Source organism: Barbus barbus, assembly GCF_936440315.1.
Source record: "Barbus barbus genome assembly, chromosome: 48".
Classification (NCBI taxonomy): domain Eukaryota; kingdom Metazoa; phylum Chordata; class Actinopteri; order Cypriniformes; family Cyprinidae; genus Barbus; species Barbus barbus.
The window spans coordinates 5,562,700-5,581,837 of record NC_136726.1 but is presented as its reverse complement, the minus strand read 5'-3'; the positions used below and the strand labels follow the sequence as shown (position 1 = coordinate 5,581,837).

The 19,138-nt window shown below is 37.8% G+C and overlaps 1 protein-coding gene across 2 annotated transcripts in view; it reads left to right on the top strand.

The window, feature by feature from the left end:
• The window catches only part of LOC306866896 (ankyrin repeat and BTB/POZ domain-containing protein 2-like), a 51,889-nt gene extending 36,221 nt beyond the window's left edge, over window positions 1-15,668 (top strand). For both annotated transcript variants that reach the window (XM_079412321.1, XM_079412320.1), the window contains 14 exons: window positions 3,989-4,141; window positions 7,541-7,706; window positions 7,820-7,909; window positions 8,146-8,247; window positions 8,372-8,468; window positions 9,890-10,025; window positions 10,874-11,148; window positions 11,300-11,478; window positions 11,735-11,840; window positions 12,742-12,844; window positions 12,961-13,051; window positions 13,150-13,218; window positions 13,457-13,570; window positions 14,305-15,668. In XM_079412321.1, the coding sequence (XP_079268447.1) occupies window positions 3,989-4,141; window positions 7,541-7,706; window positions 7,820-7,909; window positions 8,146-8,247; window positions 8,372-8,468; window positions 9,890-10,025; window positions 10,874-11,148; window positions 11,300-11,478; window positions 11,735-11,840; window positions 12,742-12,844; window positions 12,961-13,051; window positions 13,150-13,218; window positions 13,457-13,570; window positions 14,305-14,508 (1,885 nt within the window). In that variant the 3' untranslated portion in view covers window positions 14,509-15,668. The remainder of the gene's footprint in view (window positions 1-3,988; window positions 4,142-7,540; window positions 7,707-7,819; window positions 7,910-8,145; window positions 8,248-8,371; window positions 8,469-9,889; window positions 10,026-10,873; window positions 11,149-11,299; window positions 11,479-11,734; window positions 11,841-12,741; window positions 12,845-12,960; window positions 13,052-13,149; window positions 13,219-13,456; window positions 13,571-14,304) is intronic.
• Window positions 15,669-19,138: the final 3,470 nt, after the last annotated feature.

The window sequence follows — 19,138 nt, the reverse complement described above, 5'->3', positions numbered from 1 at the left end:
TGGTGGATATTTTCTTTTTTCAATTATGCTTTTTATCTTTGAAAACCTGGCGCACTATAATAATAATAAAATAAAAAATTTAAATACACTATTTTTTTTATTTTGAAAAACCTAGTGGCCTAGGTTAACTTAACCCATAATAAAATGTTCCCATCTCAGATTTAGTTAGTGTACTGACTGATATCTTTTTCCACACAAACACACACATACGCTTTACAGATATACAATCAAATCCTTGTATGCGCTCACAGATATCAGCTCCCCCAACACCATCCACCCCCTCTTCTTTGCGACCAAAGTAAACATACTTAGCAGGCTGCCATCTATTAGTCTTGACAGTGGTTTAAGAGCCTTAGCACTTGGAAAATGACCTTGATCAATACAGTAAGCAACTAAAACTGCTCCTCCAAACTATTTTAATGAAAGTGTGTGGTTATTAAGTGTTTCTTTATGCCTCTTCCCTCACTTTCCCTTGAAGATCTTTCCTTACACTTGGATTAAGGTTGAGCTGTTTTACAACCACAAGTCAAACAAATGTTACTCAACCTTATCTGTTTTCCTGACTGTAGACCACTCTTTTAGTCTCATCTTTGGTTTCGTTCAGACAAACAGATATAATCAGGCTTTTTTTTTTACATGACCTACACAAATCTGTTGTTTGTAGAGCAAAAAAGCATTACCCCCCCCCATATTACTGTAGGTTAACCTTTTTCAGCTTACCTGAATTTACCCTATTTCCATTTTTTTCTTTTTTTGTGATAGTTTGTGAAATTTTACTAGCAATTTCTGAGTGAAGCACAAAATTCTACATCAAACTTCCTAATTCCACACCAGTATAGTAGTGAAACACCAAATTATTCACCAAATTTGAAGTGAAATACCATTTTTTTTGTGAAATGCAAAATTCAACACCAACTTTTTTTTTTTTTAGTGAACCACAAAATTTCTTTAGTGAAACTAAAAAATTTTACACCATTTTTAATGAAGCACCACATTTTGAATGAAACATCTTTACTTGACCCTCTAACTCTAGCACTCTCTATTCTAATTTAATTTTATCTATGTCTTTTTATTTAAAAAATAATAAAATAATAATAATAATTATCTGTACTGCGTTAGGCTAACCAAGACTTGTAATAGCACTTGCACGTTGTTGCTCTTTTGTTGGTTTTGATTGCTTCTTATGTCCTCATTTGTAAGTCGCTTTGGATAAAAGCGTCTGCTAAATGACTAAATAAATAAACATCAAATTCTTCACCAATTTTTTTGAAAGAAACATCAGATTTGACAGAAATACCAAATTCAACACATTTTTAGTGAACCACCAAATCTCTTGAGTGAAACACCAAATTTGAAACGAAACACCAAATTCTACAACAATTTTTAAGTGAAATACCAAATTCAACACTAATTCTTCTAGTGAACCACCAAATTCTGTTTTTCCAGTGTACTCAAGGGCAATAGTTTCCTTCAAATGTTTACCCCATTTTGCCAGATGTTATTTTTCAATTTGTTTTAAACATTACGAAGGTCTTCTAAATATATTACCCTGTAGAAGACAACACTATTGTCTGATATTGCACCCCTTGTGGCAGCATTGAGTTACAACGCAAACCGAACAAACTGATCACTGGAAAAACACCTGCAAACAAAATATGATTTAATGCGCTTTTCATATCCACCCTCAAGATTTAAATAAAGCTTTTCTAAATTTAGCTTTGCCTTCAGATGTTTCACACTTGAAAGCTGACTTCAGAATTTTAATAATCTTTTCTTTTGAACCAAAAATGGCTCCCATCAACTTGTCATCTGCAAAGTTGATCTGTTTGTTGTGGTTGAGCGCGTCTGTAGGTCTCAGGAGATGTGTTTCTCTGTTGTGCATATCTTGTGTGTTTAATGAGCTTCACGCTCCTCTCTGTACGTCTCATTTGCATGTCTTTCCGGGCTGACAGACTCTCGGCAGGACTACTTTGGTTTGTTGTTTGACGTCATTGTGTTCCTGCTGTGCATCGAGTGCTCTGGGGGCCGAATTTCAAGTCGGTATCTTCTCTAAATCTGATGTGAAGCTCACTTTCTCTGAGGGGTTGGAAGGCTGGGGAGACGTTACGAAAAACCTGCAGGGTGTCCTCATCTTCTTATCAGGGTTTTACATAGAAAAAGATTAGATTTGGATTTGGAAAGGGGATGTTGGATGTGTATCAGTGTCTGGTAATGATACTTCACGGTTCAGGCTGACTTGGATGAGGGTGGTGCAGCTGAACAGTTATAATCCGCGCCCATTTTTGGTACAAATTGCCTTTAAAGGTGACAGTAAAGAAGATCTATATTATCTAAACAAATCTATTTGTAAGCATTCCCATTCACCTCATTGTTCGGCTGCCGCAGGGCCATCAGAAGTATGCGACTATCTCAGTGTAGTTGAGATATCAACCAGCAGGGGTGAACTGCTTGACCCCTGGGTGAGAGTGCGTACATTTAGGGCGTTTTCACTTCAGTCCTATTTTAAATAACCAAACAGCATCTCTCTTTTCATTCAAACTGTTGCTTTTTATAACCAGAAATGCTTAAACATTGTATGATGATTATTATTATTAATAAATGTAATATTAGTACATTACACTATTTATTTACCTACAAGGATGACCAAGATATGGTCTGACAAACCTGAAACACTTGAATATCTTATGATAATGATGATTATTGTTTGAAAATCATTTTATCAATAACAAAAAAATGAATAAGCATGCATTGAATTTTAGTCTATTACACATGATTTTTATTTATTCTCCATTTTTGAAGGATGGCCAAAACATTATTTAATAGCTGAAACACTTAAATATTGGAATAAGGAAGAAGAATAAGCAGGATATTAGAATATTATATAATATTTTTTAAGAATCGCTTTATCTTTGAAGAATGACCAAAACACTAATATTAAAATTTTATAAATTAAATATTAGTGTATTATATACTATTTTAGTTATTTTTTTGTGTGTGTGTGTGTGTGGATGATGAATGTTAAAAATAATAATAATATGAATATTAGCATATTATTATACAATATTTTTTATTAATTAATCTCTTCATTTTTGAAGGACCAAGACGCTTTTATTAAATCCTCCAGGCTTTATTTTTGGATAAAACTTTTAATTTCTGTGTACTTCACAATAGTTGACAATATACTGGCTTTGAAAGCCACATTTCGTAAAGTTTATTCAATTCGAGTCGAACTTTGACACAGAACCAACTTCAAGTAAATGTATTTTCTCTTAAATAAAGTGAAAGTATTCACTTAATGTAAGTGTATTTTCTCTTTGCTTTTTCACCTCTGCTTCACATTTCAGAAGCTGAAACTTGTTAAAACTCTGAATGATTATTGCGTAATATAGTCCTCCAGTAAACAGCCCTATCTATTCTCATATCAAGAGGCTTGCACACATACAAAAACATTCATGTCTGCAGGGAGTGTGCGTGAGCTGCTGAAAACAGGACGACTTCAGCAGCTGTACTTCATTCTCAGCGTGAATCCTCTGAAATGACAGGCTGCTGAAAGATGCGGGCCGTCTCAGTGAAAGCTACGCTTTCTTATTGCACAAGCCCTGCTTTACAAACACTATTTAGTGCGGTGTGGCCCAACTTGTTTTACACAACTGTGGATCTCAGCAGACTTGTTACACACACACACACACACACACACACACACACTATAGACAGTCTATAATTATCCATATATAACAAACAATAGTAGTTTATAGTCAGTTTTTAGCTCACTTTTGGGAACAAATTTGGAATCTGAAAGAAATTTTTTTTTACATCTTGAACAATAAAACACAAATTTCAAATCTGAAATCAATTCATGGCTGTCAGTATCATCAAAAGAGTACAATGAACCATTGTAGTTTGGTACATCAATGAAAACAATGAAATATTGTTGCAATGTTAACAACAATGGATTGGAAACAAACTTGCTGTTTTTTGCCGTCCTCAGGCCGTTCCTCCTCCTCCCTCCGCTGATGGAGTGGATGCGTGTGGCCATCGTTCACGCGGAGCATCGCCGCAGCTTATTGGTGGACAGCGATGATGTCAGACAGACGGCACGGCTGCTCCTGCCTGGACTAGACTGTGAGCCCAGACTGCTGAAGTAAGACATTCACATCATACAACATATACTGACTGACAACCAGCACACATTCACACCTGCTGGACAATAAACGAGTGAAGAACATGAGCCACATGTAGAAAGCAAAAAAACAGAGAGAAATACAAGATTGGACGCTTTTGACAATCATCAAAATGTCCCTAGAAGAGGAGCTACACCGAAAAACACTCTTAGCAACCATTCTAAATACCTTAGCTACTGATAGGTGTTGTGTTCTGACTGTTGTGATGCATGAGAAATTACATCGTAATTACACTTTACTATCCACTTTGCACACCTTAACAACTGCATAGCAACCACATACTGTACCAATGCCCTAGCAACCAATCAGAGCACCATAGCAACCAAAAAACGATGACCTAGCAACCTGTCAGAACACATTAGAGACTGCATAGCAACAACCAAACCAGAACACCTTAACCACTTGCAGCAGCGTAGCAACTGCATAACAATGCCGTAGCCACCCAAACCCCTTAGCAACACCTTACAACAACTTAGCAACTGCATAACATTGTCCTAGCAAACTAATCAGAACACCTTAACAACCACTTACAGCAGCTTAGCAACTGCATAACAATGCCCTAGCAACCAGAACTCCTTAGCAATACCTTACAATAGCTTAGAAACTGCATAACGATGTCCTAGCAAACCAATCACAACACCTTAACAACCACTTACAGCAGCTTAACAGCTGCATAACAATATTCTAGCAACCAGAATACCTTAGCAACCACTTAGAACAGCTTGGCAACTGCATAACAACGCCCTAGCAATCAGTACTCCTTAGCAACACCTTACAACAACTTAACAACTGTCAAACAATGTCCTAGCGAACCAATCAGAACACCTTAACAACCACTTACAGCATCTTAGCAGCTGCATAACAATGCCCAAGCAACCAGAACACCTTAGCAACACCTTAAAGTAGCTTAGCAACTGCATAACAATATCCTAGCAAACCTTAACAACCACTTACAGCAGCTTAGCAACTGCATAGCAATGCCCTAGCAACCAGAACTCCTTAGCAACACCTTACAATAGCTTAGCAACTGCATAACAATGTCCTAGCAAATCAATCAGAACACCTTAACAACCACTTACAGCGGCTTAACTGCATAAAAATGCTCTAGGAACCACTAAGAACAGCCTGGCAACTGCATAGCACGCCCTAGCAACCATCCAGGACATATAGCCACATACAACACCTTTTATACAGTCATGGCCAAAAACATCGGCACCCTTGGTAAATATGATCAAAGGCGGCTGTGAAAATTAATCTGCATTGTTAATCCTTTTGATCTTTTATTTTAAAAATTCACAAAAATATAACCTTTCATTGGATAATAAGGGGAAGTCGTGGCCTAATGGTTAGAGCGTCGGACTTGTAATCCAAAGGTTGCAGGTTCGAGTCTCCGGCCGGCAGGAATTGTAGGTGGGGGGAGTGAATGTCCAGCACTCTCTCCACCCTCAATACCACGACTGAGGTACCCTTGAGCAAGGCACCGAACCCCCAACTGCTCCCCGGGCGCTGCAGCATAAATGGCTGCCCACTGCTCCGGGTGTATGTTCACGGTGTATGTGTGTGTGTGTTCACTGCTGTGTGTGTGCACGTTGGATGGGTTAAATGCAGAGCACGAATTCCGAGTATGGGTTACCATACTTGGCTAAATGTCACTTCATAAGAATTTAAAATATCATTATGAAATAAATGTTTTTCTAAAATACATGTTGGACACAATTATCGGCACTCGATATTTGAAATATCTCTAAAGTATATTCCCATTCATATTCACAATTTTGAGCACTTCAGGGTGATTATGAACATGAAATTATCCAGCCGTGGCTTCCTGTTTCACAGAAATATAAATAGGAGAGAAAACAAAGGCCAAATTCCCTTAATCATCCATCACAATGAGAAAAAAACAAAGAATATATTTCTGATGTGCAGCAAAAGATAATTGAGCTTCACAAATTAGTGAAGTGGCTTTAAGAAAAGAGCTAGAGCAGTGAAGATTCCCATTTCTACCATCAGGCCAATAATTAAGAATTTCCAATCAACAGAATGTTACGAAACTACCTGGAAGAGGACGTGTTCTATATCGTCCTAATGCACGGTGAGGAGGAGAGTTTGAGTGGCTAAAGACTCTCCAAGGATCACATCTGGAGAATTGCAGAAAATAGTTGAGTCTCGGGGTCAGAAAACCTTAAAAAAAAATTGTCAAACAGCACCTACATCACCACATGTTGTTTGGGAGGGTTTCAAGAAAATTCTCCTCACTCATCCAAAAACAAACTCCAGCATATTCAGTTATCAGACTTGAACTTCAAATGGGACTGGCTTCTATGGTCAGATTAAACTAAAAAAATAGCTTTTTAGCAGCAAACACTCAAGATGGGTTTGGTGAACACAGGAATAAAAAGTACCCCATATGTACAATGAAATATACTGCTGTATTTTTGATGTTGTGGGCCTATATTTCTGCTGGAGGTCCTGGACATCTTGTTTAGACACATGATAAAAAAAAAATCAACAAGTGAATGACTGACTCTGTTAGAAATCTTATAATGGGCCATGTTTGGATCTTCCAACTGGACAATAATCCAAACACAAACCTCCAAAACAACACAAAAATGTGTCACTGAGAACAAAACCAAGCTTCTGCTGGCCATTCCAGTCCTCTGACCTGAACCCTGTAGAAAATGAGTGAGGTGAACTGAAGAGAAGAAGCACCGTCATGGAGCTGTGAATCTGAAGGATCTGGAGAGATTCTGGATGAAGGAATGGCCTCTAATCTCGTCAGGTGTTCACTAACCTCATCAGGCATTATATTTTTATCTTTAAACATAGAAATTATAATAAATGAAAATTTTCAGAAGCATAGAATTAATGAAAACCTTTTTAAAATGCATTTAAAAATCTGCACTGAATCAAGCAACAGGGAAAGGGGAAATCACATTTCATCCCGACTTTAAGGTGTTTTGTCAAGTTCTCCAGTTGTGGGAACGTTGTTTTCTGAGTATATTTTAATGTTTCTATCACAACCTTGTAAGACTAATTAAATCTATTTTTTAAAATGTCAACAGACATTTAAACAGCACTTAAGATGAAGCTGTCAGACATGATCTCATGCTCCTCCTTATATGGGACTTTCCATCAAACTGTATTAAATCATTGGCAAAGACCTTCAGCAAAGCCTCACATTTTTACTGATCATCAAGAGCCATGCCTTTTACTTAATGATTTAAAAACACTTCAGGAAAATACAGCACTCCACCCATGAAAGCATGTACTGAACACCACCACCCCTTTCCCCACTCACTCCCTCACCATCCTCCTTTTCGTTCATACGTGTTTTCTAACTCTTCTTCTGTCTTCTGTAGGCCTGAGTGCTGCTTTAGCTCCTTCAGGCGGCTGGATGCCAAAGCCGCCACAGATAAGTTCCAGCTGGACCTGGGTTTCCGCATGCTGAACTGCGGCCGCACCGACCTGATCGGCCAGGCCATCGAGCTGCTGGGGCCAGATGGTGTCAACAGCATGGATGACCAGGTACCGTGAGCTCAGAACCACAAACCAGATGTTAACAGCACCTGTCAGCACCCAAGACCAAACTATACATCACTCTGTGACACTGATATCATATTTTGGATGCATCTGTGTAGGGTATGACTCCGCTAATGTACGCCTGCTCAGCTGGAGATGAAGCTTTAGTACAGATGCTGATTGATGCTGGGGCCAATCTGGATGTAGCGGTATGGACCACCAGTTACTGTCTTAGTTCAGCAATATTTTTGGATGTTAAGGCCCGTTTAAACCAAGTTCAATGTGAATAAATGTTGATAAAATACTTACAATCAATCAATAAAAATGTAAATTAAACAGAATGCATGCAGTGCATGTCAGATTCTTTCATGTTGTGAATCTTTTTTTGTGACATGCTTATTCAGCACTACAACCTGTATGAAAGCTGATAGTCTTTTGTGTTCAGGTACCTGTTTGCTCCCCCAAACACCCTTCAGTCTATCCAGACAGCCGACACTGGGTGGCGCTCACATTCGCTGTGTTACATGGACATATATCAGTAGTGCAGGTAACAAGCTGCTTGTTTTATGTGATTTTTCATAAGGGAACTATTCTACAAGTGAACTTATAGGTATACTGTTATAAGTTTTTTTTGTTACTCTCATAACCTACATGTATGCCTGTATCTTCAGCTTCTGCTAGACGCTGGGGCAAATGTGGAAGGAGCAGCCGTCCGTAACGGACAGGAGAGCAATGTCGAGACGCCTCTCCAGCTTGCATCAGCAGCAGGTGTGTGTAGCACAACTCCCTCATGCCAGCCTCTCCCAACCTCCACCAGCTCAGATTTACAGCCTGCCAGGGAAGGCTGGTCACTCCCATCCCAAACAGGAATCCCTAAAAATATGGCCCTCTGTTGGTAGACCAAAGCCAAACTATACAGGCCACAAACTGTATGAGAGTTGACGGAATTGGGTCAGGAAGACTTGTTTTGCCACAGTTCAGAGCATGCGTTTGGTTTCAAACCTTTTAGGTGTGGGGATGTTCAGCAAGAAGTTCTGGAGTCAAATAATTTTTACTGAACCTTTACCACTGTCTATCCAACAGTATCTAAACTATCTACTATCTGTCATAATTTTGCTGTGTTCCATTCTGAAAAGCTCGTCCCCATGCCCTAATCCCTTTGAACCCTCCAGAGTGAGAGCTTCGAAGAGTTAAAGGGGTGTAGGGCATTGGTTCCCAACACTGGTCCTAGAGAACCCCCAACACTGCAAGGTTTTGATGTTTCCCTTATCTGACACGCATTTGAGGTCTTGGAGTCTCTACTAATGAGCTGACAAGTTCAGTCAGGTGTTTTATTAGGGAGATACCTAAAACATGCAGTGTTAACGGTACTCCTGGACAAGGATTGGGAACCAGTAAAAACTGTTCCTTGGAACTGTTCCATCTGGTGGAGCCAAATAAAGAGATGTTGTCTTCACACAATTAAACATACAAGCCTTTTGAAGTGGCCAGTTTTGAGAACTTCATTTGGAACGACCCTTCACTATGGTGGCCATGATTGTCCTCACTCCGAAGTGCCCTTTGGCCATATTGAATTTAATGTGGAGGAAAATAAGGCTGTGAGGAATAGGTTTATAGTCATTACAATAGCAAGCACTATGTAAAGGTCCTAGATCATGCAATTTATGAACTTAAAACTTTTACTACAACGGTTTCATGGAGCTTTGTCAATTTTTTTTCATGTTTCACTCAAAGCCTCATTTCATTCCTGTCAGAAACTAAATATGGCGTCACTCTTAAGTCTATACCTCACCGTGACTGGAAGGGTCAAGTTTCTGAACTTCAACAGGCATTTATTATTGTAAATTTGGGTGTTAATGTTAATATTTCATGTTGCTGGTGTCAGAAATCTAAAGAAAGTAGAATCAATTTTGGATAAGGAGGATGTAGTGAGTTCTAAACTTTACAGTATGTTTTCATAATACATCCAGCTCTTTTATCTCGAAAGATCAAGGCGAAATTGATTCCTCAAGACACGACCCTTGTACGATCATTATAGTAATGATCATGAATTGCGTTCTTTTCTTTTATTGTGGTTCTCTTGCATGTATTCTCCATTTATTCTCTAGATCTCTGCAATCTCACCATCTGTTTCCCCTTTTCTCCTGTACTTCTCCTCTGGTCACCCTCCTGCTTTCGCAATCTCGCAGGGAATTACGAGATGGTTAGTTTACTGCTGGCGCGCGGTGCCGACCCCCTGCTGAGGTCCCAGGACAGTAACACGCTGACATCATCGCTCTATGAGGATATGAACTGCTTCAGTCATGCTGCCGCCCATGGCCATAGGTAATACCTAATACCTCGCATCATCCCCAGCAGCCTGGAACAAATCACAGTAACACACACTCACCCCCCGCAGCTCTGAACATGATCCTTTAGGGCAAATCATACGCAACTGTATTACCACATCAGCTAACTTTCTTTCTATTCATCTAGCTTCTAGCTTTATGTCGAGTTGTCTAACTTTGTCCAATCATTATCTATCCATCTCCAGTTGTTCATTATATAATCTGCTAGCAATATGTCCATCCATCCATCCCCAGTCATTCATTATGTATCCTGCTAGCTCTCTGTCCTTCCATCCATCCATCCATCCATCCATCCATCTCTCTTTTTGTCCATTCATTTCATTATCTATTCGTCCATCTATCCAACTAATCATTCCTCTATATATAGATGAATGATATATATGTGTATGTATATACATCCAGCTAACTTTCTATTGATCTTTTTTTTCTACTAATTCATTATATATCCAGCCAGCTATCTAGAAATTCAATTATTTGATTTTTTTTTCATCCATCCATCGACAGTAGCTTTCTGTCTAGCTATCTTTGTCCATCTTTCCAGCTAGCTATCTATCTATCTATGCATCAAACTCTTTCAAATCTCTTTTCTACCCAGTCACCCATCTTCCAATCTATGCAACTGTCTATCTACTCATCTTCTATGTATCTAGTATATACAATGCCTACTATGTATCTACCAATCTACTCATTTATCAGCCATCTATCCTTCTGTTTATCCATATATCCAATCATTCATTATGTATCCACCCATTTAGTTTTGTATCGATCCATCTATCCACCTACTCATCCATCTATCACTCAACTAAAGCATAAAATGTTCTCCAGGAATGTTTTGAGGAAGCTCGTCTCTCAGCCTCAGAAGGTGAGGGAAGATGTGCTCTCGCTGGAGGAGATCCTGGCAGAGGGTGTGGAGGCCGAGACGCGGGCGTCTGGTCGGAACGGACATTCTCTACCCCCTCCTCCATCTCCAAACCTCAGCCTGGTGTCAGAAGATGCCCTGCCCAAACTGTGTAAGGCCCGTATGAAAGCTCTGCAGGAGGCATCCTTCTACAGCGCCGAGCACGGCTACCTGGATGTCACCATGGAGCTCAGATCATTGGGTAGGTTAGATGCATGACTAATCACAAAGTTGTAATTGATTTGCAGAGAACATACAGAGTAAGATGATAAAATATGATCAACTATGAATATTCCTCCTTTGATGCGGTTATTATTTGTAAGTAATTGTCCACATATTGTCTGATTCTGAAGGAGTGCCATGGAAACTCCATGTGTGGTTGGAGTCACTACGCAGCGCTCAGCAAAAGTCCAGAGCTGGAGTCATGCTCTCCCTTCTGCGAGACTTCACCTCCATCAAAGAGGAGGATTACTGTGAGGAACTAGTCTGCATCGGCCTTCCTCTGATGTTTAACATCCTGAAAAATAGCAAGGTACTTAAAAAACCTGGACATTTGTTCATAAAAAGCCTGTGTATCAACAAAAATTAAATACATTTATAGGAATTTTTGTCATTGTGTCAATATTATAGTTTGAAATTTCAGATTTCTGAACAGGATCTGAAAAGGACATTGTTCTAAAATATTTTTATTCTACTTTTGAGCCAAACAGTCAGACTTGGTGTAACAAGGGCTGTAAATAACTAGTTTAAACTACCTTATGACTAATTCTTTCTCATTTTCTCTACAGAACGAGGCAATAATCCACCAGCTGGGTGTCATATTTAGTCACTGTTACGGTCCTGCTCCACTTCCTCCTATCCAAGAAAAGAAAGCAGCTCTCTCCGCTCAACTCGGTAATTAACTCCATCTTAGTACCGTTATATATTTATAAATTAGCAACACTGACTGAATCCACCAGTTAAATAAATTACCCAGCATTGATTTAAAAAACAAACAAATAAAAGTTTGTCAGTGATACCGGTAATCGTTTTCAATTACTTGGTAGTGCACTATGGACGCCCATTTCTGACGCTGAATTAAAAAAAAAGGTAATTGTGAGTTTATATCTCACAATTCTTAGAAAAAAGTCAGAACTGTGAGATATAAAGTCACAATTCTGACTTTTATCTCACAATGCATCTTTATATCTTGCAATTCTGACTTTCTTGCAATTGCAAGTTTATATCTCACAATTCTGAGAACAAAAAGTCTGAACTGTGAGAGGCCCGTTTACACCACTGAATAAAATATAAAAAAGGTTATTGTGACTATTTCAGAATTCTGACTTTTTTCTCATAATTGCGATACAAACTCGCAATTCTGACTCTCGCAATTACGAGTTTATATCCCGCAATCCTGAGAGTTAAAAAGTCATAATTGTGAGATATAAACTCGCAATTGTGAGACAAAGTCGCAATTCTGAGAAAAAGTCAGAACAGCGAGATATAAACTCACAATTCTGACTTTTTTCTCAGAATTGCGAGTCTATATCTCACAGAATTGTGAGATAAACTCGCAATTCTGAGAACATATCAGTCTGCCCCCTTCAAAATTGGACTTTAACTCACAATTGTGAGAAAAAAAAGTCAGAATTGTGAGATAAAAAGTCGTAATAACCTTTTTTTTAATTATTCAGTGGTGGAAATGGGCTTCCATAGTGGACATTATAGTTGCAGTTTATTTTTTTCTGTCTGTACATGATTACTCTGGAAAAATCTTGAGCAAGTGTGATGTCTCCGATTCCTCTTTCCGCAGACCCTCACTTCCTGAACAACCCAGAGATGTCTGACGTGACGTTCCTAGTGGAGGGCAAACCATTCTACGCTCATGGGGTTCTGCTGCTTACGTCATCCGACAGGTGAGTCTGTTACCTTACTTCCATAACAAAATAAATCTGTTATCTCGTAACACAGTATCTTATTTTGAAACAACTGAACCGTTAGGAATAAAGCATGTTGTCTGCTCTGGGATCAGGTTCAAAACTCTGCTGGCACTGAACGGGACAGACAGCACTCAGCCACGCAAGGAAATCAAGATCAGCAACATCAAGTACAACATCTTCCAGGTAAGATCAGATGAATCCTCGTTCAACGGGCCGTGACACAACAGGGTGTGTCCAAGATGTTATCAGGGGTTGATTGCGGTCTCGTTGTGTTTATCTAGATGATAATGTCATACCTGTACTGCGGGGGGTCGGAGTCTCTGAAGATGGGCGTTCCAGATTTACTGGAGGTAAGACTAACAAGATACAGGCCAACCCAGCTTAATACTCAAAAACAGAGAGGCAGATCTTGGCGGTTCATCCACAGTCACTGCCAATTGTTCATGCACTGGAGTTTACCCGCAGTACTTCAAGATGTAACGTTATCTTCCCAGATTCACTGAGACTGTTTTTGGCCAGTATACTATTTTTGTAGATTGAAGCAGGTAATAAAACAGAAGAAATCACTCTTTTGTTTGCTTTCTCTAGTTACTGTCAGCAGCCAGTTTGTTCCAGTTGGGGGCGTTACAGCGGCACTGTGAAAGTATCTGTGCTCGGAACATTGACCTCGACAATGCTGTGAACATCTACAACACTGCTAAGGTAAATATATATATATATATATATATATATATATATATATATAATCATGTAATTAATACAAATATAATAAAAAATAGTGTTAAAACTGGTCCGTATTTTTAGAAGAGTCTGTATGTTTTATGAAGGTTAATTTAAGATTAAAAGGAATAAATTGAATGCAACAATACCTCAATATGTTTTCTAAATGGAACTGTGTTGCACTAGCAGCGCTTCAAAGTTTGAAGATTACAACACATCTGTTACTTTAATAGTCATTAAAAATAAAATACTTGGCTTGAATAGCTCTGCTCCTAACCACTCGAATATTGAAATTACTTATAAAAAGTGCTTTTTGTCTTGTGTCCTAGTGCAAATATCTAAAGATTCATAAATCAAGACACACTTACTTCAGAAGCAAAATTGTATAAGATTCGTTTTGTGAGAAACTGATCAAAATAAAGATAGTTTATGATTAAAACAAGAATAAATACCAGCCAATATGCTCAGAAATTAACTTTTTTTAAAAATGGGAAGCTAGTTTCATACCCAATTAACAGATATTTGAAGTATAAACTCCATTTTGTTCAATTTCGTAAAATACAAGACTTCATGTTTTCAAGTTTGCGTCTCAAGAAAATGTTTCTTGATTTAAGGACATTTAGATGTTTACGCTCTTCTCCAATTTAAGACCTTCTTGTGGAAAAGACTTTTAGGACTCACAAAAAACCCTGTGCATAATTTGTGTTTTTGTCCAGGCTCATGGTGCAGTGGAGCTCAGTACGTACTGTGAAGGTTACTTCCTGCAGAACATGGCGAGTCTGTTGGAGAGGGAAGCCTTCCGGATGCTAATCCTGGGGTCCGGGACACGGAGCGGGTCTGGAAAAGACTCTCTTCTGGAAGAGCTGGAAGCAACGTTGGTGCGCAGACTACGCTCACTGCTAGTGACTTCTCGTGTGTGAAAGGAAAAGAGTGAAAAAATAGAAGGAAGTACACATGAATGTGTAGATGTTAAGACAAAAAAGAAAGACTGAGGAACTATGAAAAGGAAATGCTGTTGGGGGAAAAAGAGACGGACTGACCAAAGTGGAGCTTTGTGGACAGTTTCATGAATTCTACAAATAATCATTTATTGGACAAGTTTTGGGAGCTTGTGAAAAAATGACAAAATGCTGCAGCATTTGTGTGACTAAAGCTATCAGAACTAAAGTATTGTGTTAAATTGTGGACAACGGTTTCCCCACACTTAAACATAGCGTTTTGTTCAAAGCGGGAGACTAGAGCATATCTTTTTTTTATACATAATTGTTTTATTTTAAGCTGTTATAGATGAATCTTGATGAATCTTATAGATGAATGGAGAAAGACAAGGACATTTTCTATTTAAAAAAAAGTGAGATTATTTAAGTTGCTATTTTATCTTGCTTCATGCCAAGCAAATAAAGTTATATAACAAATAACGTGTCTACAATTATATCCAATCAGCCACAGAAGACCAATCACAAAGAAATATGCAATTAGAGGTCATTGCAGATGGTGACATTCTACCAATGTATTTATATTTGAATATATTTAAAAATGTAATTTATTCCTGTGATCAAAGCTACATTTTCATTACTCCGGTCTTCAGTGTCACATGATCCTCCAGAAATCATTCTAAAGGCTGATTTGCTGCTCAAGAATTATCATCATCAATATTTAAAACAGCTGAATATTTTTTTTCAGGATTCTTTGATACTTTTTTTTTAATTATAGAAATTAATAAATACTTTTATTTAGCAAGGATGCTTTAAATTGATCAAAAGTGATGATAAAGACATCTATAATGCTACAAAAGATTTCCATTTCAGATAAATGCTGTTCTTCTGAACTCTCTATTCATCAAAGAAACCTGAAAAAAAGATGTTTTCAACAATATTGATAATAAAAATAAATGTTTTTTGAGCAGCAAATCAGAATGTTTTCTGAAGTATTGTGTGACTGGAGTAAGAAAGCTAAACAATTCAGCTTAGAAATAGAAAACAGTTGTTTTAAATAGTAAAAATATTTTGAAGATTTACTGTTCTTGTTGTACTTTGGATCAAATAAACGCAGGCTTGGTAAACAGAAGAGACTTAAAAAACGCTTCAAAAACTATTGACTGGTAGTGTGTGTGTGTATATAGATATATATGTATATATAGTACAATATTACCACAATCTACAAAATATGTGAATGAAGTACTGTATGTAGTTAATTGACTGCAGAAAAATGAAAACTGAATACACTTTACAATCTGATTTGAATTCTGTCAAAAATTAGACAGTGCTGCCACCTTCTGGTTATTCAGAGCACTGCAGGTTAAACTGCTTTCTGATTCATAACTTCGATCAATCAAAGAAAATAAAAAAAAAGGGAAGAAAAATAGACCAACTTACCAGGCTTGAAAGAAACACCTACAAGTACTGCTGAATATAAACAAATACTCTGATTTCCAAACTGGGAATTCACAAACTCCTAAAGGGAATAAAACTGCAGGGGTTTGAGAGACTCATAGAAATACCATATGCTGCACTGATTTTCAAAGAAATGAACGGTACCTTTTATGTTCGCTCACATGAAGAGATGTAGACTCCAGTCCTGTCAGCAGCCTAATATAAACTGATTTATAAGATCACACAGAGGCCATGGAGGTCAGTTCCTGCTGTTGTATGTTGTGAATATTTCTATAACAACATCAGTAAATAACCACATTCTGCATCATTATAAGTCCAACATTATAGCTGGGTCAGTCTGAGTCAACTAACCAACCGGCTCACACTTTTGATTTATTTTTTCTGAGAAAGACAAACATGAATAGTAATGAAAGACAAAATATTAAATGTCACAGATGTATATTTACGGAGTAATCCACTATTTTGTAGAGGGGGGGTCAAAATTACAATTTTCACCTGAGATTTGGAGCCAAATTACAGGGGGGTAAAAAAGACATCAGAAAGATGGCAGCATCATTACTGGAAGGTCTATTAGTAAGATCTGATTGAAAAAACTGCTTAGTCTTAAAAGTTAGTCATCTATATGTATATATATATATATATTTTTTCCTCCAAGACTGGTCATACATTATTAAAACCAGTTACATTAAAAAATAGATTGGTGTATTTTTAATCTGAAAAGTAAGACTGAGTTCTAGTTAGTCAAACTGTTTCTTAAGACACATAGAGGCTAAGTTTATGCAACTGGTTGGCTTTTACAAACTTTGTTGCATCATATGGCAATGCTGATAGTTAAAAAATAGAAAAGCACTTCTTGCAGTATTAAAGAGATCTATATATTTATATATAGATATATTTTTTAGTTCTTAAACTTTTCATTAGGTATCTTAATTTTTAAGGCTTTAATGTGGCTCAAGTAAATCAAAAATCTGAACTGGGGAAGTTTCTGAAATTTGTTTGATTTGACAAGGAATGACCCAGCTTTAAGTAGGCGATCTCTCTCTCTCTCTCTCTCTCTCTCTCTATATATATAATCTCTTGCACACATCAGTCTACCACTTGCTCTTTTATAATTCACAGTAAACAGATTATCCAAGCAACTAGGAACTACTAACAGTAAATGGTGCGGTGCATTGTTCCTGAATGAATCGATGCTTTAGGATGAATTAGTTGAGTAAATGATTCCTCAACTCCAAGAGTGACCAAAGAAATAAAAATAAACCTGCAGAAAGAACCAATAAATGTCCCCACCATTTATGCATAACACTGTCTTAAACAAGTGGCTACAAATAATTCACAAATCACTAGAAAATCTTACTGGCGGACTCGCTCTGCAAGCGGCAATGAAAGGTAAGGTAATCAGATTAATAAAAGGCAAACCATTTAAACATTATTAAAAATACAGTTTATAACGGACATAACTTTTGACATGGAATACACTTGTTTACAATCAATAACACTCAAACTGCGAACACTATTTTTAGGCTCTGAGGTAAATTATCCACGGTCAATTCATAGCAGCTATAAAAGAGAACAGAAACTCTGTAAAACATAGAAAACTTACCTTTTATCGCGAGACGCGCCAAATCTGTCTGGAAACCGCCAACACAAACAAGCAGAGTGATACAAGTAAAGTGAAAAGTCCCAATTCGGCTCTCATCTCTCCGAAACGCACGTGCTCGGTCAATTGAATTCAAGGACGTTTTTGGAACAGATGGAACCTCATAGTATTAAACTAAATTTATCAAAACAATATTAATATCTAGCTATAACGACAGTGACAAACTGAACAGTTGCTCAGTTGTACCTATTAAGGGGAAAGGGAAGTGACCCATACTCAGAATTTGTGCTCTGCATTTAACCCATCCAAGTGTACACCCGGAGCAGTGGGCAGCCAATGCTGCGGCGCCCGGGGAGCAGTTGGGGGCTCGGTGCCTTGCTCAAGGGTCTCACCTCAGTCGTGGTATTGAGGGTGGAGAGAGTGTTGGTTATTCACTCCCCCACCTACAATCCCTGCTGGACCTGAGACTCGAACCCACAACCTTCAGATTACAAATCCAACTCTCTATCCATTAGGCCACGACTGCCCTTACTTTGCATATCACAGTAAAAAAGTTCTAAAAAAATTACAACTGTGAGAATATCTGTTAATGCTACTTAAATCACAAAAGTTAATTTCAGCATATCTGTGTATATACAAAGTAATTGCGTAGGCCTATATAGTCATGAACATCCTATACTGTATGACATTAGTCCATCTAATTGTTTGAAAGATAAAAACACATCCACTCAGTAAAATGCAAACATGAACAGTCACTATCATCCTATTAAGTGAATGAGTTTATTGTTTCATTCTCTCTGAAATTGCTCACAGTTATGATACAAGGGGATTTTTTTACAACTTTAATGCATGTTCCTGCTCTGCATGGACAATTTTTTTTTCTTCATTGAAGTTTTGCTTTATATCTGTATAAAATAGGAAAGTTAACAACAGGTATTGCTTTATTATTGTTTCATTTAAACACGCAGTCTGTAAACAGGGGGCCGTGAACATCCTAAACTTTCTCGTTCGAGGTACATGGTACAGATAAAAGGAAGCATTTTATAAACTGATAGCCTACCATGTAGACTGCAAGTTAGTGAAAGCTGCGTCACATTGCTTGCTTACAGCGTAGATAGAAGAGAACGTGACAGGAAATTAGGAAGAGAATGAAAAAAAAGTTGCAGAGAGACTAACAGAGGAAAAACAAAAGGTGTTTTTCTTTTTTTTCCCATTAAACAATGTAAGGAAAGCTGTTCTGAGAAAATAGCGTGATTTCTGAGAATTGTTACGTCAAAGCCATGCAAAGAAAATGCGTGCATGCACATAGCAATACAAGTCAAAAGCAAAGAGCAGGAACGGCCTTCGAGTTTCCCAAAGGCCACCACATCATATTTACAGAAGAACTGATCCAAGAACAGCTTTTTCTCATCCATTGTACACACACAATGATATGAAGCTGACATTGATATCAAGAAGTTCATTTCCTCCCCACAGAGGCTAAACTACATTCTTAAATTACTGTTAAATTTGCTTTTTTGTGGTTTGCTTGTTTTTACATACTATTTTGAAGCTAGG